The sequence below is a fragment of the Stegostoma tigrinum genome, chromosome 21 (assembly GCF_030684315.1).
Source record: "Stegostoma tigrinum isolate sSteTig4 chromosome 21, sSteTig4.hap1, whole genome shotgun sequence".
NCBI classification, from domain to species: domain Eukaryota; kingdom Metazoa; phylum Chordata; class Chondrichthyes; order Orectolobiformes; family Stegostomatidae; genus Stegostoma; species Stegostoma tigrinum.
The window spans coordinates 41,431,708-41,459,404 of NC_081374.1; the positions used below are offsets into that span (position 1 = coordinate 41,431,708).

The 27,697-nt window shown below is 39.3% G+C and overlaps 1 protein-coding gene across 2 annotated transcripts in view; it reads right to left on the minus strand.

Moving 5' to 3' along the window:
* trim33 (tripartite motif containing 33) overlaps positions 1–27,697 on the minus strand; it is a 142,364-nt gene that overhangs the window by 61,921 nt on the left and 52,746 nt on the right. For both annotated transcript variants that reach the window (XM_048553204.2, XM_048553203.2), the window contains exons 2-4: positions 22,556–22,674; positions 6,973–7,120; positions 1,086–1,218 (exon numbers count right to left, since the gene is read on the minus strand). In XM_048553204.2, the coding sequence (XP_048409161.2) occupies positions 1,086–1,218; positions 6,973–7,120; positions 22,556–22,674 (400 nt within the window). The remainder of the gene's footprint in view (positions 1–1,085; positions 1,219–6,972; positions 7,121–22,555; positions 22,675–27,697) is intronic.

The window sequence follows — 27,697 nt, forward strand, 5'->3', positions numbered from 1 at the left end:
GGAGTTAGATTAATTCAGAATATCTGGCTGGCATGGATGAGTTGGGCTGAAGGGTCTGTTTCCCTGCTGTACATTTCTACCCACCTATGACATAAATGGCAGACGTTTAAGGCAGCAGCCCACCACCACCACCACCTGTAGGGCAACTAGGGAAATAAACGCCAGCCAGCAACGCCCCCATCCCATGAATTAATTTTATAAAAAGACTTTTGAGCTTGTTGTCCTATTACCTCATACCAAATGCTGTGACATTAAGGAGCTAGTTTGCTTTGAGTGCATGGGAAAAAATTAACAAACTTTTCAAAACAAAAAGCACATAGAAGAGAAAGAGTTCTCAGCTGACAAAGTGAACTGAAGTTTTTGATCCAACCCAACAGAATAGAAGTGTCCAATGTGAGTGAGTGATCTCTGAAATATCAAGTACATTTTTCCTCCCTTAGTCTCAGCTCCATGATCTAAATGCATGCCAGATGTAGAATTCTAAATTCCAGTCTCATTAAGAGGCTCAAGACCAGCGGTAAAAACAAGTTTAATTGCAACGTTCTTGACAGTATATCAATAACCACCTGCTTCTCTATATCTAAACAGTTCGTAACACAAATAGTCACAACCGATCAGATAGGAGCCATTCAGCACATTGAGACCATGCCAGCTCTCCAATCTAATGGTCTCAGTCCAACGCAAGTATATTTCCCAAAGTGCCAACACAATTTCTTTTTGAAATCACTTATATGAGCTTCCACTACCTGACAATTTCTAGGTTTTCCCTACTTGCTTTAGACAAACATCCTCCTTCACTTCCCCCATAGTTAAATGGATATCAGAAGTGCACACAAAGATTTAGCAAGCTAGGATAGCTAAAAAATAATGAGGTGGACCCAGGTGGAGCAGAAATATTGGCATGGACTGATTAGACTTAATGATTGATTTCTGAGCTGTAAATTCTACATAATACTATCTTATGCAACTCTTGAAAATAAGGATTAGAAAATACCATTAAACTTTTCTAAAAACTTCCACATTTTGTCAAATGTACCCCATTAGAAACTTTTCATGCAAGTTTTTTTTAAGCAAGTTGCGCCTACCTGTGTTCTTTGTGTTCCAATAACTGGCAGTCCCGACATGTCAGTTTATCACATGTTTCACAAAACAGTTTCAACTGTTCTTGCTTATGTATAGGACAAAACACAGGTCGTTGACTGGGTGCTCCTACAGCTTCTAAAATTTGAGAGAGATTAAATTTACAAATGATACACAGCTTTCAAAGTGAATGCAAATTCTTATAAGTGGCGATGTGGTGCAAAAACCCTTAGTATCTTCCAGTGTTAAATTTATTCAGTGTATTTCCAGTCACGTGCATCTTTTATCTGTCCTACTTGACCAAAAAAAAGCCATCAATATGCAAAAGAAAAAAAAGTCAATTTCAATTTCATGATCAGTAACAGAGAACAGTTCAGACTTTATTACACAGCGGTCATCATATATTCAAGTCCAATACCAGCTAGAGTTATCTGTACTGTGCTGAAATAAAAATAGAAATGGCAGGCAAAAATCAGCAGGTCTGGCAGTATCTGTGGGGGGAAAAGAAAAGTTTTGAGTTTGGTGACTCATCAGAAGTGACAGTACCTCAAAAAATTAGTATATATGCCTAAGACTGAGGGGAAGGGGACAGGGACAGGGGTGAGAAATATGGAACATGTAAGTAAACAAGGACATGATGGATAGTAGACCAGGACAGAAGAAGAACTGAATAAGTGAGAAAGTGGGTGAGCTGCGCTGAATGCAATACAATGTGAAAATAGGCCGAGAAGCATGTGAGAATAGGTAAGCGTGCCAGAAGCAACCCGTGTCATAACAGGACTGGGTGTGACAGCGGGTGAAAAGCACGTAAAGATGGAATCAGGTTAACTTATTGAACTCGTTGAATTTGAGTCTACAGGGGCCCCACGCAGAAAATGAGATGCTATTCTTTGAGCTTGCATTGAGGGACACTGCAACAGGACAGCTGGTGTGGGAACATGGTGTGTTGACGTGACAAGCGGCTGGAAGCTCTGGGTCACTTTTACAGACAAAACATAGGTGTTTTACAAAGTGGTCACCCAGTCTGCATTTCCACTCCGCAGTGTGAAGGAGAGCATGCAGTGAATACAGTAGACTAGATTATATGAAGTAGCGGCAAACTGCAACTTCACCTGGAAGGTATGTCTGATGATGTCAATGGCATGGAGGGAGAAGGTAAATAGATAAGTGTAACACCTTCTACGATCGCATGGGAAGGTGCTGTGGGGATAGAGGGAGGTGTTGAAAATGGAGAAGGAAGAGACCAGTGCTGGTTATCCAATAGATGCTTGTTTCATGTTTTTGTTTTGCACCCTTTCCCTTCATTCCAACCAGGGCAATTATCTTTACTTTCTTGAACAATGAAACATAAAGCTGGGACAAGTAAAAGCATTCAACAATCAATATATCTCAATATGTTGTCTCACATTTTACAGAATGCAAGATGCCATTCTGGAACTTGTTGGCTCATTTTCAGCCTCCGGTTTGTTAAAAGATTTGAAATCAAAGACCAGTAAGGAGTATAATTTTCGTGACATAAGATAAGCTACAGTATTACAATTCATAATTCTGTTTTTAACATGAAGTTATGCTTAGGTAAGTATCCTCTGATTTTAAAAAAGGTTTGAGCAGTATCTTCCCTGAAAACACAACACATTTTGAAGTATGCTGTTTCCTCCATTTTAATGCCTCAGCAATCCTTCGGATTACAACTAATCTAGGTGATGTATGTCTTCTGAGAGAAGAAAATTAATAAATTCCAAGTCTATTTTCGAAGGCAATTGATAAATAAACGTCAGTGTGAAGGCAGGGACACCATTCTTTCAAAAGATAAATAATGTTATTGATTGCTAACATGATGAGTGCTTATCATTCTTCTTTTTGGCAGGTGAGAAACACACAAGGAACACACGTTAATGTTAACTGTATTAAATGAGAGTTTTGATTGGTCTGATTGCCGGGTAACACAAACATAACTAAACAGCAATAACAGTAGACCCCCATTATAGAAAAGACAAAACTAAATAGGAATGGGGTTTAAATAATAAATGTAAGGAATAGAATGAAAATCAAATCCTGAACAGTAGGCTACTTCCTTCAACTTAGAAAATAATGCAAACCCCTTCAGGACAGACACGAACTATTTTTACAGCCAGTATTTGCACCACTAACAAAGATTATTTTCTAGCATTTTTCATCATGTCATGAAGGCACGTTATGTTCACTTTTACAAAAATTAAGATTTTCAAATGCCAGTGAATGGTCAACTTTAGCAGATAAACTTGAAAACAAGACAAATACCATAACCCAAAGGATTTGTTTCAATACATAAATTGCAGCCATTGTAAATTGAAACTAGGGACGACAAACGGTAACTGGGATACAACGATTCAAGAAGTTAGTTCAGCAGACTCTGGTAAATGAAGAGGACAGCTCCCTGCAAATTCATTATAATCAGCAGCTATGAAAGTAGAGATTGTTTACAGGTTAGCTAACAAAACAGAAAATTCACCTTTAGACACGTAGAATTGGAAGACAGGAAGCCAGTGCAGTTTACCTTTTTTCAGTGCAATTTAGACTTTTATAGTTCAAAACAAAATTAATTGCTAAAATTTTGAGGAGATATACCCTGACATAACAAGGGTAGCATTAACTCTGCGAAGTATTGCACCTCAGTGATGGGTTGTGAAGTTAAGAGCTTTGTTTGGGACTTTCATTTATTGGCTAGGTTTCTACTTCCAAACTCAAAATTCCAATTATTAGGCAATTCAGGATCACAGGTGACCATGGTAGGCGAGGTTATTGTAGAAAGGCTACACAATTACCTCCTTTCCTATTTAAAGAGGTTGCTTGAACCCCTTTGATCAAGTTTTCAGTAACATGTACCAATATTGCATAATTTGGTGATAAATTTTGTTTGAACCACATTGGTTATTCATTACATTGCTGCAAATATTTAGTTCAAAGTTCATGTATTTTGGCACAAACCTTAATTCTTAAAACCAAAATCTATGAACAGTAGAAAACAGAATAAAAATCGGTCTAGCAAATTAGGTCTATTACATTTGAAATGTTAAAAGCCGAGCTGTTTTGAAGTTAAGTGAACGAAATGGGAAGATCAAGCAGATGAGTAGACTTGCTGAGCTGGCAATGTTATGATAATATTGCTTGCAGTAATGACAGTTTAGTGAGACTACTTTGGAAATTAATTGGAGGATTAGTTAAAAACATTCACTGAATATAGTAAAACCCATTCACTGCAGTTGACTGTTGGGGTGAAGGAAGCCCACAAGCAATGCCTAATGCAGTTGGGAAAGACTGGCGCTGAGAGAAATTCAGTGACATCTCAGTGAGGCTTGCTACTTAATTGAAGCTGAAATTATGCTGATAAATTAGACAACCCATGAGCACTACACAAATAAAAACCGAAAGAACTGCAGATGCTGTAAATCAGGAACAAAGAACAGTTGCTGGAAAAAACTCAGGTCTAGCAGCGTCAGTGAAGAGGAGAAAATCAGAGTTAACGTTTTGGGTCCGGTGACCCTTCCTCAGAACACTGAGCACTCTCAGACACCCTGACGAACTGTGTCTTGGGAGGAAGGATTGTTCTACCGAGACTAAGCATTTGTTGAGGCTGAGACAGATTGGCCATTGAAGAAGTTCTAAGCTAGATTTTCAGAAGGCGATAAATTAGAATTCTTTGCCAGGGTAAAAAGAGCTTTAATGGGATTTGATGACTCTCAAATCTGGGTATTACCTATTGTGACTGTATTGGATATTTAAAGTGGGGTGGGAGGGTGGCATTCGACTTTGTTTATTTTAATTTAGATTCATTTCATGTCAGTCTCTCACTTACAGCATAGATTGTTTTACTTTTCTAACATTGCACAGTGAAACTTAATTTGCTGAAAACTGGAATCTTAGTTTTATTCTCTTAGCAAGGACTTGGGACCTCAAACTTTGCTTACATTAAACAAAACAGAGTTACTGGCCTGAAACCAGATTTAACAAATTTGGCAGTGTCAATCTGGACCACAACAACATTCATGTTGCTCTGTGATTTAACTTGTTTAATTTATGTAACAGTTGCACGAGACTGGAATCATGTAATTTTTTTCCCCAAACTTTTCAGGAAGCTCTAGCTCAGCTTTCACGTTAAAATGAAAAATATATATATAGCCAATTGATTTTAAGCTCAAATGCATACAGAATTAGCTTTTCAGATTCAGATAGAAAAAATGAAAATTAATGATCAGACAATGCATGTTTTCTGAATTAGCCTCTTTAGGTATCGCAGGAATTATCTGCACCCAAACCTCAAGTCTGTCGATATCTGCAATGTTTATCATTGTTATTCTTATTTTCACTGAAATTACTGCCCCATTTCTGTGCATTTCACAAAAAAACTACCTCATCTCATGTATGAGATCATCCATTTAAGTCATTTATGATCCTCTTCAGTTTAGCATCCTCCTATTTCTATACAATAGCAAATTAAATATTTCCACAAATATCAAGAGAAGACAGACTTGTCGGCAAGTTGTACCTGGCACATCTGTGGCGTTTAACCAAGCAACTTTGAAAACCTAAACTAAAAAGCCTTCATAACGTTTGTATCCAAATATGTTTGAAAGAGACTGTCAGTTTCTAAATGTTTCTCCTCAGTACAAGCCATGTCCAAAGCACAATTCAAAAGACATCCTGAAGTTGCCAAATTTGTCATGTTTTTACCTCTTGGTCTTGATTTGAATCTTGATCAACCATCTTGATAAAATATTTGCAACAAGGGCGTACAACTCGGTGATGCATTCTTTGTTGGAAAGCTGTCTAATTTCAAGAGTCATGTGTTTCAGTAATATAACTATTTTAGAAAGGATGGACCAAGTTTACTGGAGGTGTAAAAACAACAAACAATACATAGTCTATTGGCTTGGAAATTGAGCCACTGAATTCCCAGAGGCTTGCAATTGGCCCTGGACCCATTAGAGCTATTAATTATTTATCTAATTTCTCCAGATCATAGGTAGGTGAAAAACCAACTGACAAACAAAGGTATTAAAGTGTTTACAGACCAAAGGTCAGGTTAGAAAACTTAATTTCATGAATTGAAATATCTAACAGAGAGATTAGACAGGTTGTTCTTGTTTAGTTTTAGGTTCATCTGTTCTCACAGATATTGGTAGATTATGCCCATAACTGCTTGGAATCAGGCAGAGACACATTTGCCAGAGCTGTTGGTCACTTAGGCAAGTATTAAAATGCGTAGTTCAGCCAAGAACCCATATTCACAAGGTGCTGAAAGTGATTGAAGAGCTGCCAAAAGCTTGACCAAGGACCCCAAGAAATCATGCATCACAAAAACAGGGCTAGAATGTATTTTAATAAGTTAATGTTCTCAACGAAGTTCAATTTGCAAAAGATTACAATTAGCGATCAGAAAGCAGGCCATTTTCCCCCATCGAAATCTAACTAACCCTCCAAAGAACATCCCACCCAAACCCACCCCCATTCCAGTAACGCTGCGTTTCTCATGGCTAATCCACATAGCTTGCACATCCCCGGACACTATGGGCAATATAACATACCAATCCACCTAACCTGCACATCTTTGGACTGTGGGAGGAAACCCATGCAGATAGAGGGAGAATGTGCAAACTCCACATATATAGCCCGCTAATGGCCAGTTATGATCAAATGGTGCATTACTCAATGCTTTTTGCATTCCTATCTTTAACATGTTCCTATTTATGCTTTTACTCTCTAAATGTAGGCACAAAGTATATAAACACCACATTAAACCATGATAATGATCACAGTGCCATCCAGATTCCTTCCAGCAAACCACATTTCTGTTTTTGAAAGTTGGGTCAAATCTACAATATTAGAACTGTATTTGGCAAATTAATTTCTAACCTGGTGAAACATCTTCTTTCCTCCTTATTGTATGATCCTTTGTGAATTTTACTCTCTGGTGGGCTTCAACACATGTCTTACAGAGCCATTCAAGACATTCCACGCAAAATCCACTGGCTTCTGCATTATCTTCACAGCTTGTGCATACCTGTAGGTCCAAGAATAATCAATAGATGGAACATCCTTCCTCAAATGATCTAAGAGACACATTAAGTATGCTACTACAAAATAATGGCAAACCTTTAAGCGATTCAAAACAACCCTGTCTTAAAGAAATTGCTTTAAAAGAGATCTGAAATAATAGCAATTCTCAAAATATATATATATTTTAAGCCACAAAATTATACAAGTTTTTGATTAATTTCAGTATCCAATGCATACAAGTCCTGTACTTATCCACTGACACTGCAACGAGGAAAAAAGTATTGTTCCAATGGCTTCATGTGAACCATCCTGGCAAATCTCAAATAGGATTGCGTTAATATAATTAGCTTGGAAGCGGTTCGATGAACATTGAAGGGAAGCTTTAAAAAAAATTCAAACAGAAACAAGGATGCAAAAGGTACAGAGCAGTGCAAAGGCACAATGTCAGGAAGCGGCCGAAAGTAAAATAAGAATGCAGCAGAAATAAAGAGTAAGTAATATGGTTAAAAAGTAGAGTTTTAACCTTCTTTATCTGAATGCATACATCATTTGAGACAAGATAAATAAGTTGAAGGCACACGTGAAATAAATGAAAATGACTTGAGTTATTCCAAAGGCATGGCTGCTGGGTAACCAGGATGGGAATTCAATATTTTACGGTATTCAATGTTCCAGAAAAGTAGGCAAAAAGGAGATGGGACAGCATCACTAATAAAAAGAAGTATCAGTGTGATGAGTACTGTTATAGGTGCAACAGATCATGATGTGGAAGCAAGTAACCATAAGGGAAAGAACCAACAGTCGGGTGTCACTTACAGACCCCAAAGAATTGCCTCATGAGAAGACAAAGGTATAAACTGGGAAATTCCAGAAGTCAACTTAAAAAGGGCACAGCAATTGTCATGGGTGATTTTAGTTTGCATATTGACTGGAGAAATTAGATGGGTACGGGTAATATGAATTGTGAATTTGCAGGGCACATCGGAGATTGTTTCTGAGAGGAGTATACAATGTAAACTGTTGAGAACAAGCCACTTTAGATCCTGTAATGAGGTGGGACTAAATTAAACTCATAATTACGGGCCCTGGAAGATGTTGAAATCACAACAAGGTAGAATTTCAAATGCAGTTTGGGAGGCCAACTTGGATTGCCAACCAGGGTCCTCAAATTAATTAAGGGTAATTGAGGTTTATAAAAACGTGGTAATAAAGCCAGCTGGAAAATAGATGAATATAGGAAGGTAGTTAAAAATATTTCATTAACGCTCAACAAAGATTTATTCCAGTCAAAAAAGGAGTTGATAAGTAGTATGAACTATGTGCAGTTAATAAAGGCAGTCAAATCAAACATTGAACCAAAAAGCCACAGCGTACAAAGCAACAAAAACAAGAGATACACCAGATGATTGTGAATTCTTTCTTTTTACTTTAGGAACTAGCAGATGACTAAAAAGCTAGTAATAGAAAAGAAAAGCAGCATAAAAAACAGACACCAAGAGTTCTATTTTGTACATACAAAGAGAGGTTCTAAGGTCAGTGAGAGACCCTTAGACTAGAAAAATCATATATTGCAGGGCAGAAATGGCAGATAATTTAAACCAATATTCTACATCATTCTTCAGGGTGGAAATCAATGCAAACATCCCAAAAGATATCAGATAAGCAAGTTGCTAATAGGCAGAAATATCTTGCAACAGCTGCTATTATAGGAGAAAAAGCACTTGACTAACTAAAGGACTGAAGCTGGACACTTTACCAGGATCTGATTACCTACTTCCAAGAAAGTGGCTACAAAGGTACTGGTTGACATATTTCCAAATTCATACTATTCTGGGAGGGTTTGAGCACTTTCAAAAGCTGCAAATGTGACATTCCTGTTCAACAAGGGAGGTAGAAATAAGGCAGGAAACTTCGAAAGCAAAATGCTGGAGAAACCCATTACATTTGGCAGCATTTGAGGAGAGCTGATGTTTCAAGCCGAATTTGATCCTTCAACTGTCAGACACTAGGAGCTTCTCCAGAACTTTTTGTTTATGTTCCAGATTTCCAGTATTCGAACATTTTGCTTTCAGTAAGTAGGGTACTACAGGCTAGTTAGCACAACAAAATCATCAATAACGGATGCTAACATTTTCCCAAAGAAATAGGAGAATATTTTTTGAAACTTTAATGCAATCAAACAAACTTAACATGCTTTTGGACAGGGAAATCATGTTTCACAAATTTGTTGAGATCTTTGAAGATATAACAAATAGAGTCAATAAAAGGAAACTGCTAGATGTAGTGCAACAAAAACAAAGTTGCTGGTAAAGCTCAGCAGGTCTGGCAGCGTCTGAGAAGGAGAAAACAGAGTTAATGTTTCGGGTCCAGTTCTAAGGAAGGGTCACCAGACCGAAACGTTAACTCTGTTTACTCATTCACAGATGCGGCCAGACCTGCTGAGCTTTTCCAGCAACTTTGTTTTTGTTCCTGATTTAGAGCATCTGCAGTTCTTTTGGCTTTTGTTAGATGTACTGCATTTGGATTTGAAAAAATTGCCACTTAAAAGGTTATTGCATGAGGCAGGAGCTCACTGTATTGGGGTGGCATATCAGCATGGATTAAGGTTGGGTAAAACACTGATGACAGAGCCAGGATTAATTTTTTTTAATTTGTAAAGATGTAACTGGTGAAAAATCACAAGAATCGGGCCGAGGGTCTTAATTATTTACTCTATTAACGATTTGGAGGATGGGGGCAGAGCATAATAGATCCAAATTTACTGCTGTAAAAATTGGTATGAAGGCATATTGGACAAGATTGAACGAGTGGGCAAAAACTTGGCAGGTAGAGTTTAATGTAGAAAAGAGGGGTGTCACGGACTTAAGATGAATCTTAAGGGAAACTTATTTAAATGGAGAAAGAATTCAAAAATCTGCTGGGGGCTGTCTAGTCCATGAAACACATGGAGTTTAGTGAAAAATTAAGGCAGCAAAAGGGATTGTAGCCTCTATTACTATGGAGCTGGAGTTAAAACTGGGGTCAAAACTGGAGTTAATATTGGAGTTAAAATTTTGTTAGACTATGTACAGTTTTGTTCCCCATAATTAAGAAGGGCATACTAGCACTGGCAATAGTTTGAACGAGATTTACTGGGCTCATTTCAGGGATGAAGGAATTGCTATACCGAGAATTGTTGAACAGGTTAAGACTTTATTCATTAGGGTTTAGGAGAAGGAGTGCCAAATTTATTGAAATATATAGAATTCAGAGGGGGCTTGACAGGGTGCATGTTAAGATGTTTCCACTAGCTGGAAAGTCTTGAACTAAAGGGACATAGCTCCAGTACAAAGAGACATTCATTTAAAACTGAGACTGGCTCTTTCAAAGGACAATAAATGTGAGAAATTCTCTAACCCAAGGAATCGCGGAGGCGAGGTTACCAAGTATTTAAAAGGGAGGCAGATGGATTTTTGAACTATCGAGCAGTTGAGGGTGCACAGGACGAGGCCTGTTCCGATAAGCCTAGATTTTATAAAACAGCAAGGCGGGCTTGAGGGACAAAATGGTTTACTCCTGCTCGTATTTCATATGCTATTTCTTCATGGACTGGGGCTAGATTAAGCATCAAATAAATCACACCTCTTAAGTAGCAAATCTATCATTAAAATGGTCAATAACAACATATCCAAATTACGCTTTTATGAGGCCTCTGTTGCTAATACTCTGAAAAGAAAGGAGTCATTTTATCAGAAGCCTTGCAGCCCATAAACTGACAATCAATGCCACAGTCCAATTGGCATATTAGGTGATCTTTCAGAGATAACAAAAAATCTTATATAGGTCATGTTCTATCGACAATACTCCTTTCATTAATCTGAGACTGTTAAGCAAAAAGCGTTCAGCAAAAATGAAATGAACTTTCAATCACCTCAGGAAGAGGCCTAGGACATAGTGAAAATGCCAACTTATTCTCATGCTAGATGACCAAAGACAATTAGTCTATAAACAGTACATACCCAATGACAGCCCTAAAATGCAGGTCACTCTTCTGGACATTCAATCCAAGTCTTTAGTACCCTGCATGAAATATGCATTGTTCTTAAAGAACAAATAACAGCTCAAAGTAAGAGGCTATATACCCTCCAGAGTACTTCAAACATATGTCCCTCGATAGATGAGCATCAGCTAAATTTGTTGCATTTTCTCTGAAAAGGTGAGAGAAATTATATTGGGAGAGTATTTACGAGACACATGGGTAGGTAGTAATACAAGCTTTCATTCAGCTGAGTTATTTCAAGTTACATTTTTCCTAGCACGAGGGCAAAGGACTGTCACTCGATTTACACATTCTAATTTGCACACTTTTAGGAAGATGTGGCACAAAAGTTATTTCTCAAGGGAAAATTACAAATAAGATTCATTACAGTGAGATATTGCAAAGACCACATCTTATCCGTATTTATAAATTGTGCAGCAAAATAGGAAAAGAATGGTTTTAAAGTCAAGGATCGCTGAAGGATTACTGTAATTCTTAAAAGCAGCCTGACATTCATTACAAGCACTGTTTACACAGTTGCAGTTTCAAGCAGTAATAGGAAAATGTACGGATTAGCTGCAGCCAAGATTGTGCAAATACAACGGGCAACAAGACAAACAATCAACAACACACACCAAGAGTGGAAACTGATTTCTCAGGTAGTTGAACATCTTGGGGTTTTGAGCAAGTTAGGGAGAAGCCTTCAGATCTCCAACAGCTCAGGAGTTGTTTGTTCTCTGCAGTAAAACCTACTTGAAGTCTGAAAATAGCCAGATTTTTCAACATTCAGCAGTTTCAATAAGTTTTGTTTTAAATTTGTCAGAGGCCTTTCATAAAGGTGAACCAGCCAATGTGTGTCACATGCAAACCTGTGAAAGCATCCAGGGAAGCTGTGCTCTGATTAGCACAAGAACCATCTCAGTAAATCCTACAAACTACAATGACAGAACCAAACAGGTAGATGAGAGTAAACCAGTTGAGGTGGTGTATATGGATTTCAGCAAGGTGTTCGATAAGGTTCCCCACAGTCGGCTATTGTACAAAATGCGGAGGAATGGAATTGTGGGAGATATAGCAGTTTGGATCGGAAATTGGCTTGCTGAAAGAAGACAGAGGGTGGTCGTTGATGGGAAATGTTCATCCTGGAGACCAGTTACTAGTGGTGTACCGCAAGGGTCGGTGTTGGGTCCACTGCTGTTCGTCAATTATATAAATGACCTGGATGAGGGCGTAGAAGGACGGGTTAGTAAATTTGCAGACGACACTAAGGTCGGTGGAGTTGTGGATAGTGACAAAGGATGCTGCAGGTTGCAGAGAGACATAGATAAGCTGCAGAGCTAGGCTGAGAGGTGGCAAATGGAGTTTAATGCAGACAAGTGTGAGGTGATGCACTTTGGTAGGAGTAACCAGAAGGCAAAGTACAGGGCTAACGGTAAGATTCTTAGTAGTGTAGATGAACAGAGAGATCTCGGTGTCCATGTACACAGATCCTTGAAAGTTGCCACCCAGCTTGATAGGGCTGTTAAGAAGGCATACAGTGTTTTAGCTTTTATTAATAGAGGAATCGAGTTCCGGAACCAAGAGGTTATGGTGAAGCTGTACAAAACTCAGGTGCGACCGCACTTGGAGGATTGTGTACAGTTCTGGTCACCGCATTATAAGAAGGATGTGGAAGCTTTGGAAAGGGTGCAGAGGAGAAGTACTAGGATGTTGCCTGGTATGGAGGGAAGGTCTTACGAGGAAAGGCTGACGGACTTGAGGCTGTTTTCATTAGAGAGAAGAAGGTTGAGAGGTGACTTAATTGAAACATATAAAATAATCAGAGGGTTAAATAGGGTGGATAGGGAGAGCCTTTTTCCGAGGATGGTGACAGCCAGCACGAGGGGGCATAGCTTTAAATTGAGGGGTGAAAGATATAGGACAGATGTCAGAGGTAGTTTCTTTCCTCAGAGAGTAGTTAGGGAATGGAACGCTTTGCCTGCAACAGTAGTAGATTCGCCAACTTTAGGTACATTTAAGTCATCATTGGGTAAGCGTATGGACGTACATGGAATAGTGTAGGTTAGATGGGCTTGAGATCGGTATGACAGGTCGGCACAACATCGAGGGCCGAAGGGCCTGTACTGTGCTGTAATGTTCTATGTTCTATGTAACTACATCCCTAGATTTCCCTCAGTCAATAACACCCATTCTGTTGCTCTTGTCTGTGTATGTGATAGCGAGGGAGGGATATATACAAGGGCATTAGAGTTTTAGTTAGCAAAATTGTGACAATTCAAGCTGGAATCTATTTATTGGAATCTAATAACTCTTGATAAGTCCAGAAACCTGCTCCATGCTTTGTCAACCTGGGTTGAAAGGACACAGAAATTAGGTAATTTTGCATGCTCTGACAAACTTTTGACATTTATGACAACTTCGGGCACAACAGGGCTTAATTTCCAGCATGCTGCTATAGTCAGATTTCTGATTAGAGACAAAATTTGAATCAATAGCATTAAGAATTTGAGTGCAGCATTAGTAAATAACATACATAAAGCAAAACACCAGTTCTGTTATGAGTTAAGGCATGGCACAGAGAAGTATTTCCGATAGGTGCCACAGACCTCCCTGGCTGTCACTAGAGAAATTTTAAAGAGCAGGTTCGCTGGCTTGGTGAGTAAATAGGAGATTACCTTTCGAGCTCTGCCAGGTAATGTGAAGATAATTGAGGTACGAGCATTGCATTTGGAAGTGGAAGAAATACAAGGAGAGCATCATAATCAGGTGATATTCAGTTGCCATTAAATTAGCCCTAGCATGAGAAAACTGGAGATGAAATTCCAAACAGGAGAAAAAGACAAGGAATAGGAGGCAGCAGGCGCAAGCGCAGTGGCTAGAGGCAGCAACCAGAAATTAGAATCAGAAGTCCAAAGGGAACAGAAACTGAGGGAAATGAGCGTAAGCAGAGAATAAGAAAATTCATACAGGAAACGTCAGATACTGATGCAGCCCTTGGTAGGGAATACCCCAAGTCATAATTTGAAGGCCAGTAAGGACTTGCATAGGCCCTAGCAAAATTTGAGGAAAACGATCTGGACACTTTCCAGTCCTTTGAGAAAACAGTTAGACAAATGAATTTGGCAAGAGGACTGGGCACTGCTCATGCACAGTAAGCTGATTGGGAAAACACTGGAAATTTATGTCTCACTGTCAGAGGTTGTCTCTCAGAATTATGACACCACAAAGAAAACCATATTGGCTGTATTCAAGTTAGTGCCTGAGCTACAGAGGTAAAGGTTCAGGAATTTGATCAAGCATCTTGGGCAAAGCTATAGTGAATTTGGAAGAATGAAGTCAGAGTCATACAAGGCAGAAAAAGTCCTTCAACCCATCAAGTGTGCACCACCATAACTAGCAGTACTGGCGCACTAATCCCAATTTCCTGCATTTGATTTGTTGATGTTATAATATTTCAAGTGCTCATCCAAAGATTTATTTTTAAGAAAGGTTTTAGATTTTTGGGCTCCATTCCCTTACCAAGCAGAGCATTCCAGATTTCTTTCACTGTGTGAAAAGGGTTTTTTCTTCAATTGCCTCCGAATCTCCAGCCCCTTACCTAAAAGGGATGAGTGGCCTTGTCAGTGACCCCTCAATCTAGGGCAACAGCTGCTCCCCACTCACCTTATCCATACCCTTCAATCTGATACACACCAATCATGTCACCCCCCCCTACTGCCCCACCCCTTAAGCCTTGTCTGCTCGAAAGAAAACAATCCAAACCTACCTACACTCTCGTTATAGCTTAATTGCTCCAATACAGGCAACATCCTAACAAACCTCCTGTAGCTCCTCTAGGGCTATCACATTCTTCCTACAGCGAGGTGGCCAGAACTGCAGACAGCTGTAGACCAGCCGTGGCCTAACCAACGCGCTGTACAACTCCAACATTACCACCATTCTCTTACGTTCCATGCAACGATTGATGAAAGCAAGCGTCCCATATGCCTTTTTAACTATTCTATTCACATGCTCTGCAAACTTCAGGAATCTGTCAGCAATTATTCCAAAATCCCTCTGTTCTTCTAAGCTACCCAGTGGCCTGCCATTCATCTTGTTTCTTCTTCCAAATTGCATTACCATGCATTTCAAGGTTAAATACCATTTGCCAGTGCTCAGCCCATCTGACCAACCCTTCTCATATTCCTGCAACCTATAACCATCCTGCTCATTATTAACCGCCCTCCCAATCTCTGTGTCATCTGTAAACTTCCTCAACAATCCTCCATTTTCATCTACATTATTTACGTATATAATGAACAATAATGGTCCCAGGAGGGATCCTTGTGGCACGTTGCTGGACAGTGGCCTCCAGTCGCTCGGACAGCCTTTCACACTACCCTTTGTGTCCTATTACTGAGCTAGTTTCTGATCCATCTCACCAAGTTTCTCTCAATTCCATGTGCTTTTACCTCCTCAGTCTCCCATGTCTTATCAAAGACTTTGCTGAAATCTGTTAAAACCAAAATCAACTGAATTTCCCATATCCATACACTTGGTCACAACTGCGAAAAATTCTAACAAATTTGTATGGCATAACCTCCTTCTGACAAAGTCACGCTTACTATCCTTAATTAACCTATGCTTTTACAAGTGGATATGAACTGTCCGCTTCAGAATTTTCACCAGTGGTTGCCCTCTTTCACTTCCTATATTCTTCTAGCGCCGCAACCAGATTACTCCCTTTGGACTTACTAAATGTCTTTGCCTTTCTCCTCTTCCAGTCTTGAATTGTCCTAGACATCCAAGGTTCCCTGAACTTAACGATTCTATATTCCCACCAATTCCCACCATTCCCACATGCTGGACCTGTACTCTCCCCAGCTTCTTTTTGAATGCCCCCTCCCACTAGTCTTCTGTAGGTTTGCCCGCAAGGAGATGTTCCCAGTTAACATTAGCCTGCTTTACTGTAATAACATTTGCCTTCCATCAATCCAAAGCCATCTTCTTCCTTGTCCATGAGGATTTTGAACTGCATCATGTTGGTCACACTCGCTAAAATGCCATACTGAACATTTGTCCAACTCCATTCCGTAAGATCCAGAACTAACCCATCACTTGTTGGCCTTTCTACATATTGATACAAATAAAAACCCTCCCCGGATACACTAAGAAATGTGCTCCCTATAAACCCTTAACGTGAATTCAAAGCCTTCTACCATGCACCATATTTCAAGCCACATATTTATCTGCTGCCATATATTCCTTTTCTACCCTTGTTAATAAGCAACATTAACGTGTAGCTTGTAATTCAGCGGTTGCAATCTTCAAGACCTTAATTTTTTCACCAAATCCTGTTAGCTCAGTTGGTCTAAAAGGCTGGTTTACGACAGCATGATTTCAACGGCACCGTTCAAATCCAATAATGGCCAAAGTTACCACTTTGGAAGAATAGAATACTTCCCACTAAGCACTGCTTTGAGTGGTTCACACCTAAAAGACTCCTGCACTTCCTGCCTCCTCTAACTATTATGGATATCTACTGGACCACTCAGATTACTATCCTACTGTTAAGTTAGACTTGGGGAACTCCCATTCTCGCTGATTCTCCACAGCAACTACAGTTGGCTTTCAAATTCAGAAATCCTCAGCCCGGGCTGAGGCATTTGGAAATATTTGCTATACACAGTCTTCTAAGACACACAGCTCACACGTGGCGTAGGAATTTCAAGTGAAAGGTTTCAGCTGCCATCCAAATCCGAAGGACCTTTAAATTCTATTTGAATTCATCAGTACTTAGTTTAAACTGTTATTTTTAATTAATGAATCTAGACCTAGTCTCATAATACCTTATTATCAATTCACAACATTTGTACATCTCGTCCAAAAAATAGCCCACGTACAAGGCTTGTACTCCTTCCACTGCAACAAGAGTGTGCGCACATGCTACAAAGTGCAGAGAAAATATGCCTCATCCCTGCATCCCCTAGAAAATCACCGGTAAAACGTTTAAAAGGCATTTGGACATGTACATAGGCAAGAAAGGTTTACAACAGGGTTACGGGCCAAATGTGGGCAAACAGGACTAGTTTAGTGTAGGAAACTTTGTTGGCATGGACAAGTTGGGCCAAAGGGCATGTTTCCATGTTGTATGACTCAATGGTTTATGACTATGACTATTTATGTTGGTAAGTTAAAATCCCATAGTACAATTACCCAATTATTACTCTCACACATCTGCAAACTCTCTACATATTTGCCTCTCTATTTCCTGCTGACTACGAGGTCCTATAATACACTCCGCGTATTGTGAGGGCCCTTTAACATTCCTACGTTCCGAGCACAAAACTTCACGTGAAGACCCTCCCAAGGTATAGTCTCTCTGTATTGCAGTAATTGGGTCCTTAATTAATTGTGCAACTCTTCTGCCCTTTTGTGTCTTGCCTAAAGATTCCCAGAATGTTGAGTTGTCAGTCCTGCCCTTCCCTCAACCATATTTCTCTGGCAGCAACAATATCACATTTCTACTTGTCAATCAGTATTGCCTATTACACTCCTGGTGTTAAAGTAAAGATCATCTAGCCTTGCCTTACTCTCCTGAAAATCGACAAAGCTGAACTCACTCTGACTTGTTTCCTTTGCTGTAGCATAAGGTGCGTCCACTTCATCAATGTTGTTCTCACATTCCTGTCAAACTAGTTTAAACTCCTCCCACTAGCACTAGCAAACCTACCTGCAAGGATGTTCCCATAAAGCAAGTAATTTTGACAGGTGGATATGAACATTAGAACTGAAACCACATATGAAGCTGAGAGATATCTTTCGGAGAGGAATTTCAAAAACTCACTACGTTGAATAATAAGAGTTCGTGCTTGGGACCAAGGGTTACAATTGCTAGACAGGCAGGAGGCAATCCTAATTAATGAACCAACTTTGACAAGCTGATGGCAGAACTAATGAATGAACCAATGTTGGCTACTTCAAATTTTTCCAATCCTTTCAAAATGTCAATTGGAAGTACAGACTTGTTACAGGATAAGTGGAAGGAATACAGGAAACCATTTTCACTATTTCTCTAAAGACTAACTAATATCAAATAGTTTTCCACTGTAGAAGAGCAAACTTTGGGATGAGTGCTGGCTATCTTCAACACTTTGAAGTCAATGCCCAACATCATAACAAGGAAATAGAATTTATCCTGACCATAATGCACTGGCCTTCAGTGAAAGGTTGAAAACTTGTAGAAACTACTCATATGGAGCTGCTCACTACAACCATTTGAAGTGTAGATTACCAAAATGTTAGAAAAGACCATATAATTGACGCTACACTGTCCAGCATGTAAACTGTTGCAGTAAGTTAAGATTTAAGAAATGCTATGTATGTATAAGGGATGAAGGAGGATGACTGGGTCAAAGTCTTGCTTCTTCATTTACATACCACTTTTTAAAAATAATACATTTTTGAAACTTTTTTAAAAAGGCTGCACGCATTAAAGAAAATGTATTTTCATTTTTTCTGCATTTTTAATTGTGGACAGAAACGAGGGGAGTACCTGTTAAGGCCAAGGGTTACTACAGTTTTTCAAAACAGTAACCTGACACATTATAAATACGTTTTATACAGCTGCTGGTCCAAGCAGAAGGTGCAGACAAGCTACAACCAAGGGTATGTATCAAGAACAATTCAGCCAGCTACAAGTGGCTGATTAGTCTGTAAACACATGACCACAAAACTCTTATGCCTATCAACAGCTGTGTGACTGATTCTCAAGTAGCTGAATATCTTAAAGCTGTAAAGATAGGGAGAAGCCTTCAGAACTTAATAGCTCAGGAGATAAGTCTGCGCTGTCCAGCAAAACCCACTAAGTATTAAGGTAACCGGTTTATCTTTTCTTCAGCAGTTGCACTAAGTTATGTTTTCAAATAATAAGTCAGAGATAAGTGAGCCAGCCACATACCACTGAAGCATCCAGAGAAGCAGAATTCTGATCAGTTTAAGAACCATCTCAGCAGATCCGCTGGGCTATGACCACTGAACTGAAGTCCCAGATTTCCCTCTGCCCATGACACCCATTTGTACCCATGGTTGCGTGCACATGCAATTCTTGTTGCGAGTGAAACCCAGTCCATGTATTCTATCAACATGGGTCTTAATGACAGGTAAATTCAGAAATCACACGACATCAGGTTCAACAGGTTTACTGAAATCACAAGGCAAAGGAGCAACACTCCAAAAGCAGGTGAAATCATAAGTGAAGGGTAAATCAGGGAATTGTGCATACTGGGCATAATGGGGCTGGAATTTTAGAAGGCATCTCCACTGAGCTGTCACAATATTCAAACTCAAGACTGATCAATTAAGATTAAAAATGCCTCAGAGCTTCAAAAACAACGAGAGTCATTATGTGTGGTCCTGCAATTTCCATCAGGATGGCAGGAAATGTTTTTGGGGTGAAGTTGAAGAGAGAAGATAAAAGCTACAGCAAGGTTCAACATGTCTACTTATAAAATGTCTTTATACAACATTGTATAGTTGTACTTTGGGAGGAACAAACTGGTTATGATAGAGAAATGAGACTGGGTATGCTGTGGTAGAATTCTTCAAAGAACCTTCTACTAATTACACTCAAGTCAGTTCAAAAATCAAGGGCAACGTCAGAATGCAAAGCTGGATATCGTAATTAAACAGCATAGAAAGGCCATCACTGAGTTTGGAATTGTGGCTGCAAAGATGACAATGAGTCTTAAGGCAGCTAACACTTCTGCCTTTCAGAACTACTAGATTTATTTGGACACTTGCTATGTCTTGACAGGAAAGCCTTTCTTGGCATGTCTTTCTAATAAATCTTAGTTTTGGAACTTTTAATTTAAAAGTAATCTCCCATAGATAAAACCCCATCAGAAAGATTACTTTACAGATGAATTACAATAATGCACTTTAACAAACCTACCATTCAGGTAAAGGCAAAAAACATGTTTCTTGATGTATAGCTGAGTGGTCAACGTAGGCATACTGACACACACAAATTTCTGGGAAAATCTTAGCTAGTCCAACAACATCTGTGGAGAGAAAGCAGAGTTCACATTTCAGATGAAGGGTCACTGGACCTGAACTATTAACTCTGCTCTCACTCCACATATGCTAACAGACCGGCTGAGATCTTCCAGCAATTTCTGTTTTTGTTTGATGTTCAGCATCTGCAGTTTTTTTTTGTTTAGCATTGGTATGCAGCTTGGTTTGCAAAAAAACAACTTTTACTGCTCTTGGGTTAACTTATGGATATGAACCACAATGCTTCTAGAAGCAATCAGCTGTTAACTGGAGAACATGCTTCATGACCACATTGTCTCAGGTAAGGACCCTGATTTTTTAAAAATCTCCTAGAGAATAGGGAGGTCTGCAAAGATAATTAAGAACGAGGGTGGACAAGAAAAATATGATTTTGGTATGAGGCTTCAGTTGGCACAGAAGCTGGTGACGTTAGGTGGTGTAATCTTTGTAAGGAAGATGATGGCACTAAGCTTGTTGATCCAGGGAGGAATTGGAGAGAAAGCCACCCACAAATTTTGCTCAATTGACAAATGCAACCCTCTTGCTTTCTTTTTTAAAGATATGCCAATGTTGAAAATGCTACCTTGCAAAGGTATGTTGCAAGAAACAGCAAGAGTACAGCAATGACATGATAAGAGATCATCAGACATTTATGTATTGCAGACGGCTTGTATACATGCATGCATGCAGTTCTGGTTACCACATTGTAGGAAGGATTTGATTGAACTACTGAGGGTATAAAGGAGATTTACAGAATGCTGCGTGGGCTGTCAGATCTGAGCTACGAAGCAAGATTGGATAGGATAATTGATAGAGGTGTAAAAGATTTGAGCATACTGTGAATAGGAAGGCAATTGTTCCACTAGTACAGAGATTAATAACCACGGGACATCAGGTTTAAGTTAAGAGGTAGAAGGTTAAGAGGAAAGTTGAGGAGAAATGTTTTTGCTCAGGTTGAATCTGAAACAATTGTTGAGTCAAAAACTCTCGTAGCATGCAAGCTGTACTTAGATATTCACTTATGTTGCCAAAGACTCCAGACTGTTGGTCCGAAGGCTGTACATTGGGCTCAGTGGGGCTAGATCTTTGTTGGATGGTACGGACACAATTGGTCAAATGGCATTTTCCTGTACTGTGAACATGTACAACAACATATTTCCAAACCTCAACTTCGTTGTGAGATCCATAGTTTTGCATACCTCTTTCTTTTCACATTAGCTTTTGTAAGGAGTCAGAGAGAACTAAACATTTCCATAGTCTTTCACAATTAATCAAGAGGAGATAGAAATGATAAGTTTTGATGGAAATGAAAAATCTTGCAGTATTTTAAAACGTTTGAATGAAGCTACACAACTTGACAGTTGTGTCTGCGACTAACTGCGTTCGTGGAAACATCTCAGATGAGCATCCTGGTACCATCTCTTGTCAAAGGTCCAGTTTGACCCGAATCCTTGAAGTTTACCCGAGATGGATCAAGATTGTCTCTTTCTTTCCCCGCATTTTAGATTTAGTTCATTCACAAGGCTGAAAATGTCTGGCAAGATATGGCAGCTTAACCAACAAATAATTATTAGATTGTAAATTTTTCATAAAGAGGAAGTCCATACATTGTTGAAAACCATATCAGTTCTCACTGACCATGTGAACACAGGAGATTACCTTATCCTGCATAACCATCATGCCTCAGTGTACAACAGTCAACCTTGATGCTTAGCCCCCTTCTCTGGACTTTTTGGTCCCACTCATCTTTACAGGGACATATCAGCCGTAGATTTCCGTCAATTGTTTTTGAAAGGCTCCCATTGTTCAGAACACAGATTTTCCTACAAGCTGCTGCTCCCAGTCAACTTTGGATAGATCCTGGTCTTATATAATAATCAGCTCTCCTTCAATTTGAAAACCTTCTATCATAAAGGTAGGATGAGGATTTTGGGACAGCCATCTGCCTCCTATTTTCTAGCTTTATGAATAGAGTACAACCAAATAAGCCAGAGACTCCATATGTGTTGCGACATAGCGGAAAAGCAAAAAAAAACACAAGTTAATTGCATTGAGTACAGCAGCATCACTCAAGATCATCAGCAATTGCTTGAAATGATGTTCTGGCCACGTGACTGCTGTCTGAGAAACAAAAGGGTAGCAATTCTGCAATGTGCTATACTTATGATTACAAATCTTTTACACACTTTATCAATAACTTAGCCCAACAAGCTTTTGGCCATCCTTTTAAAATCAACCACAGGTGACCTTCTCTTTTTAAAGAAATGTAGTTTTAATTTAGCAGCTGGACAGAAAATGTACAGACTCGGTCATCATTATTAACACTGATTATTTATTAGTGCTGTGCTTGGGATTTCAACTTCATCCGAAAAGATGAATCAATCCTACCTGACGTGACTTCTCGTCAGAATTGTTTGTTCCTTCCGAGGAATCTTTCACAAAGTAGTTATCGACCAAGTCTATCTGTCTGCATTCTTGGCGACACACCGGGCACCGAATCACACCAACTAGGGCAGGGGAAAAGGAAAAAATTAGTTTTAATCTCAAGAAACATCATCCTTCACGGATGTATTAAATAAATTTCACTGGTGCAAAGGTGGCAACATTCTAAAATAGTTTTTAACTAAACTTTTCCGAAGTTGAAAAGTATTTATTATAAATGTAGATAAAAACACTTGGCAGTGCCAGAACCACACTGCCAGATCATCACAATGGTCTACTTAGCGACAAATTCTTTTTCATCTAACATCTCAGCAATTTACATTAGGTGATTCAAGAACATTAAAGTTAGCATTAGTCAAAACTTTGATGGGAAAACCACTTAAACAATTAACAAAATACTGATCAATTTCCCCGAATTAATAATGGATCCAGTCCAGCAAGATGTATGATTACGCAAAAGTCTGCGCAGCCAAGGCCTTTAATCTAGCAAATAAGTGGTATCCAAACATTCCCCAGTACATTTCCACATAACTCCAATCTTTCAAGAAAATGCATTTTTACAGATAGCTATAGCTGAGTGCAAGGAGTCTTTTGATCATATTTTCTGCAGATCATGAATCAGTGGCACTGTTTCAACAGTGACAGTTGTTTCATGCTTTTATTAAGGCTTACTGATGCAGGAGAATGGTTTGCAGGGCCATAACCTGACTGTACAATTTGTCCTCTTTAAATGCACAAGCCTCATTTATTTTCTTCCCTGCCCTTGAACCAAAAGTCAAAGCATCAAAGACATCTTTGTTACTACACACCAACATGCTTCTTGCAACTTCCCTAACAATACAATGCTCCAGCTAAGGCTACCAGAACCAAGCTCCGGCTGGAAACTGAAAAAAGTGTGCAAAATAAATAGAAAGCTAGTTTGTAGCTTCCTTTAAGGGTATTTCATGTAACCATTGAGTGATTAATTGCAAAATGCATGTATTACTTTGTATGGTTATATCAACTATATGTTTTTTAAAAGGTCTATTCATTAAAAAAATTAAAATTCAACTTCTTCATACAATACTTATTGAGTGAAACATTACGCTAAGTATTAAGACTATGTCAGATATACAACAGAGGGCAAAGTATTTCATACTGAAAATTAGCAAATACTTATACTATTTTCTGCTCTGAGCTGCCTCAATACAATTTCAATATTCTCGACGTTCACAATATAAATTTTACCCAAGGCGCATAACCCAAAGGGTTTAACAGCTTGGATGACTCTTCCCTACTGCACCTCAGCACACAGGCCTGGACTTTGAAATGTGAAATACCAGCAAGATTTGTGTAGACCAAAAAACATCTTTCACTGTGGTGGTGGCTCCCTCGGCACAGTTGACGTTTGGAGGGTTGTGTCCACCTGGGAACAGCAAGTGGAGCACAAGAACTGCTTCAGATGGAAAAAAAACAAAATCACTGCATCTCTCTTCCAACCTCCTTTGCAAAGGTATATTTCAGGTAGTAGCGAATATTCTCTTCATCACCTTTGCTACCGTGAGGGAATTGTGCATGGGCAAGACATTCTGTTTGCAGGAAAGATTTCATTCATTTGCAACTTCTGGTATTAAGGCATTCTCCCAAACAGCTGCTCAAGGAACCATCTAACAGGATCTACCATCGCCCTGCCTGCAGGATCTCAACGATAATACGTGCTGACTTCTTCCTAACTGACAAGTCAAAGGTCTCTTTGCTTCAGAGGTATTCCATGATCCAATATTTGGAGTTCCACGTGTCAATGTGGTCAGGCCACCCTTCATAACACTGAGAACGGACAGAACTGCAACATGTAATGACAGCCTAGTGCTGATCCTTCAACAAATGAAAAGATTAGAAATTATTAGCACTAGGAATAACCAGCCAACCTATTTTATAATAAACCTGGCCAATCTCATTTGATTAGATCTTCATTTTAAACCAGAAAAGCTGAAAACGTCTTCAATACATAGCCTATGTGGGCATAGTCCTGAACAGCCCCATCAGAAGCCAAACGTAGATAACCGTTTCATGGGTATTCCACTTTATCTGCTCCAATTTTCCATCAATTACCTAACTTATTCCTGAAGTCAGCAGAATTTTTGCAGACTTTTAAATGGGAACAGAATGGTTGAAAAGTTTCTGCACATACAATGACAATATAAGCAATGTTTCATTAAAAAGTACACTCAATTCCTTGACCAAAATTGCAATAATGCTTCTTCAAAACCTTCGCAACAAGATACCAGCATGATTTTTTTTGAAACAGAGAATTATTCCAACCATTTCACAATCGACTAAATTGGCAGACATGCACAATGCTCCCAGATTATCCAATTATGCTGAATGCAAAAATACCTGCAACAATAACACTGAATTTCTCAAGTGCAGACAAGCAGAGCAAATACCTGATATGACAGAAGTTGAGAGTTTTTTTTGTGAATGTGTCAATAGCATAAAATCACAGCTATTGCCAGCAAGAAAAAGCAGGAAGTGGCACAGGAAGAGTGAAATTACGTGACAGAATACTGCAACACTTATCACTAGTTATCACTAGCTTATTTAGCATATTAGCACCATTGTGTTGAGAGTAAAAAAATGTCACATCTAATACTGTTAGCAATAAGTTTTTGGTTACTCATATTTTCTCCCACCTCAATCACAACCAGTATTGGATCCCGGTGTTACACTGCGCAAACAATGTTAGAAGGACAAAAAAAATGGAACTGCAGTGCTTATCTATTGAAGGCAACAGATAGGCGGGAATACGAAAGAAGTTGAACTTGGGCAGTCAAGAAGTGACGACTAGGTTAATAAAATGTGAGGCTGGATGAACACAGCAGGCCAAGCAGCATCCCAGGAGCACAAGTGACGACTAGCTTTTTTTCCAAAAAAAAGGGACTTGAATATATAGCAGTATTGCTTAGCAGCAGCACAAAGATCTTAATAATCACCTAAACTTGGGTACGGAATGCAAAACTACAAAGTTCGCAACTGACAAAACTTAGAAACAAATATGTACGGAATAAGACAAACTTTAAGAGGACAAATATGCAAACTGAAATGCTAGATGAAATTTAGCAGAGGCAAGCATCCAGTGATGCACTTTAGGAGAATGAACTCGGAAAGCAATTTTCAAACTACATGAAGGCAGTGGACAAATCAAACGCTTAAAGTCTCCAAAACCTTTCTGGAAAATTCAGTTGTTGAGGCATCAACGGGAGAGAAGTCACCTCGTTACACAGAACGGAAAGAAAATGCAAGGATCTGCTCCTCTCATTTCAGGTTGCTTCTCTCTGCACTTACTACTTCTAGGTCTACCAGTGAGCCAATCAGCAACAAATATTGGAGAGAAACCACCTGTGATTGCAAGAACAGTGAGCAGCTAGTTAAGTCAGTGATAGCAGTTGAGGTGTCACTGGGGGATGCAGGAGCAGAGAAAGACAAACTCCAGAGCGAGATGCAGGAGAGCAAGAAAAGGGGCTATAATTGTGCTAGGAGGGGATGGACCAGGAGACAGGTAGGTCACAAGGGTGTGTGGAGGAGAGATGCAGGTTGCAAGGTGGGAGGGTATAGAGAATCAGGGAGAGGGGCAGTTTTCCTGGGAAATAAAGCACAAAAGAGACTGCTTTTAAAGGCAGAACAGTTTCAAACCATTCAAAAGGATTTCTCAGCTGATGCTGTGTTAGGAAAATTTGAAATCACCAAGGTAATGGATGATGTGGAAATGATGTGACATTTCTCACTTCAGGCGACTGATTCTCTGCAACCAAATATATGGGGAAGATTGGGATATATTCTGGTGTATTATGGTATATTACACTGGATGTTACAACAAACACTGTACAATTAAATTTAACATAGATGGAACTACATAATGCAGCAAAAAGGGTTGTAATGGATTGTTTAAAATATTCCAGCTTTGTGAACATGAGTTATGACCTCACCAGTCTTCAGAAGGTCGCTTCAAGGTCACAGCTTTGTATGCACAGCTGGGAAATGAATAATGTCCTTGTTGAGTTGTGGCCTTAAATTGAATGCTGTTGATAACTGATGATATTGATGAATTCTTTTAATTCTGCTTTAGCACAAGTTCAAACTTATATTCACATTTAGGATCTCTTACTTGACAGATGGAATATAAATGTGGGGAAAATGAGTGGTTATGCATTTGGGCAACATAGAGAAGCCGAATATTATTCGAATGCAAAAGACTGCAGAAAGCTACAGAACAGACGCATCTGGCTGTCCATGTCCATGAATTATAAAAAGATAGCAACCAAATTCTGTGTGGACTAAGGCAGGCAAATGGGATGTTGATCTTTATTTCAAAGCAAATATAAAAAGTAGATGGTTTTCCTAGAACACTACAAGAAACTAGCCAGATCACAGCTGGAATAAGGAGAAGAGGCTGTGGCCCCTTTTTCTCAGGAAAAGGCAAACAGGCATTGGAAGCAGTTCAGAGAAGGCTCACTTTGCCAATACCAGGTATGGCAGAACTAACTTGAGTGTTTGAGTAGATTGGGTCTGAAATGAAGAAGAATGGAAGGTGACCTTATTAAATATACAAAGATTCTTAGAGCGACTTGACTGGGTCAATGCAGAAACCCTGTTCCTCTTGTGGAAGAATCTAAGGTCAGTGGGCATAATTTCAGAATGAGGGTGTTAGGTTCATTTTTCAGAGGCCCTCACGGACTTCATGTAAGATCAAGACACTGACCTGGTTACAAAAACACAATTCTTTATTATTAAGCAAATACAAGCTGCGGAGGATCCCTGTACACGAGCCAGCGCAGAGGCTGAGTATCGTCAGCGATTGTCCCCGAACTGGGGACAGTCTCCACTTTTATACATTTGAAATTGGCAGATACATAAAACAATTACTACATCCGATAACAGGATAAAGCTTTGATCGTCACAAAGTGTATGATAATGACAGGATGCGGTGACAACTGCCTGGCTTGTTCAAAAGTCACTGACCTGGCCATTTCAGGAGAAACAAGGGTATGTGGCAGTGTGGGGGTAGAGCCATAAAGATTATTAAGCTTAATGTTTCTTGTGCTTGCAGAT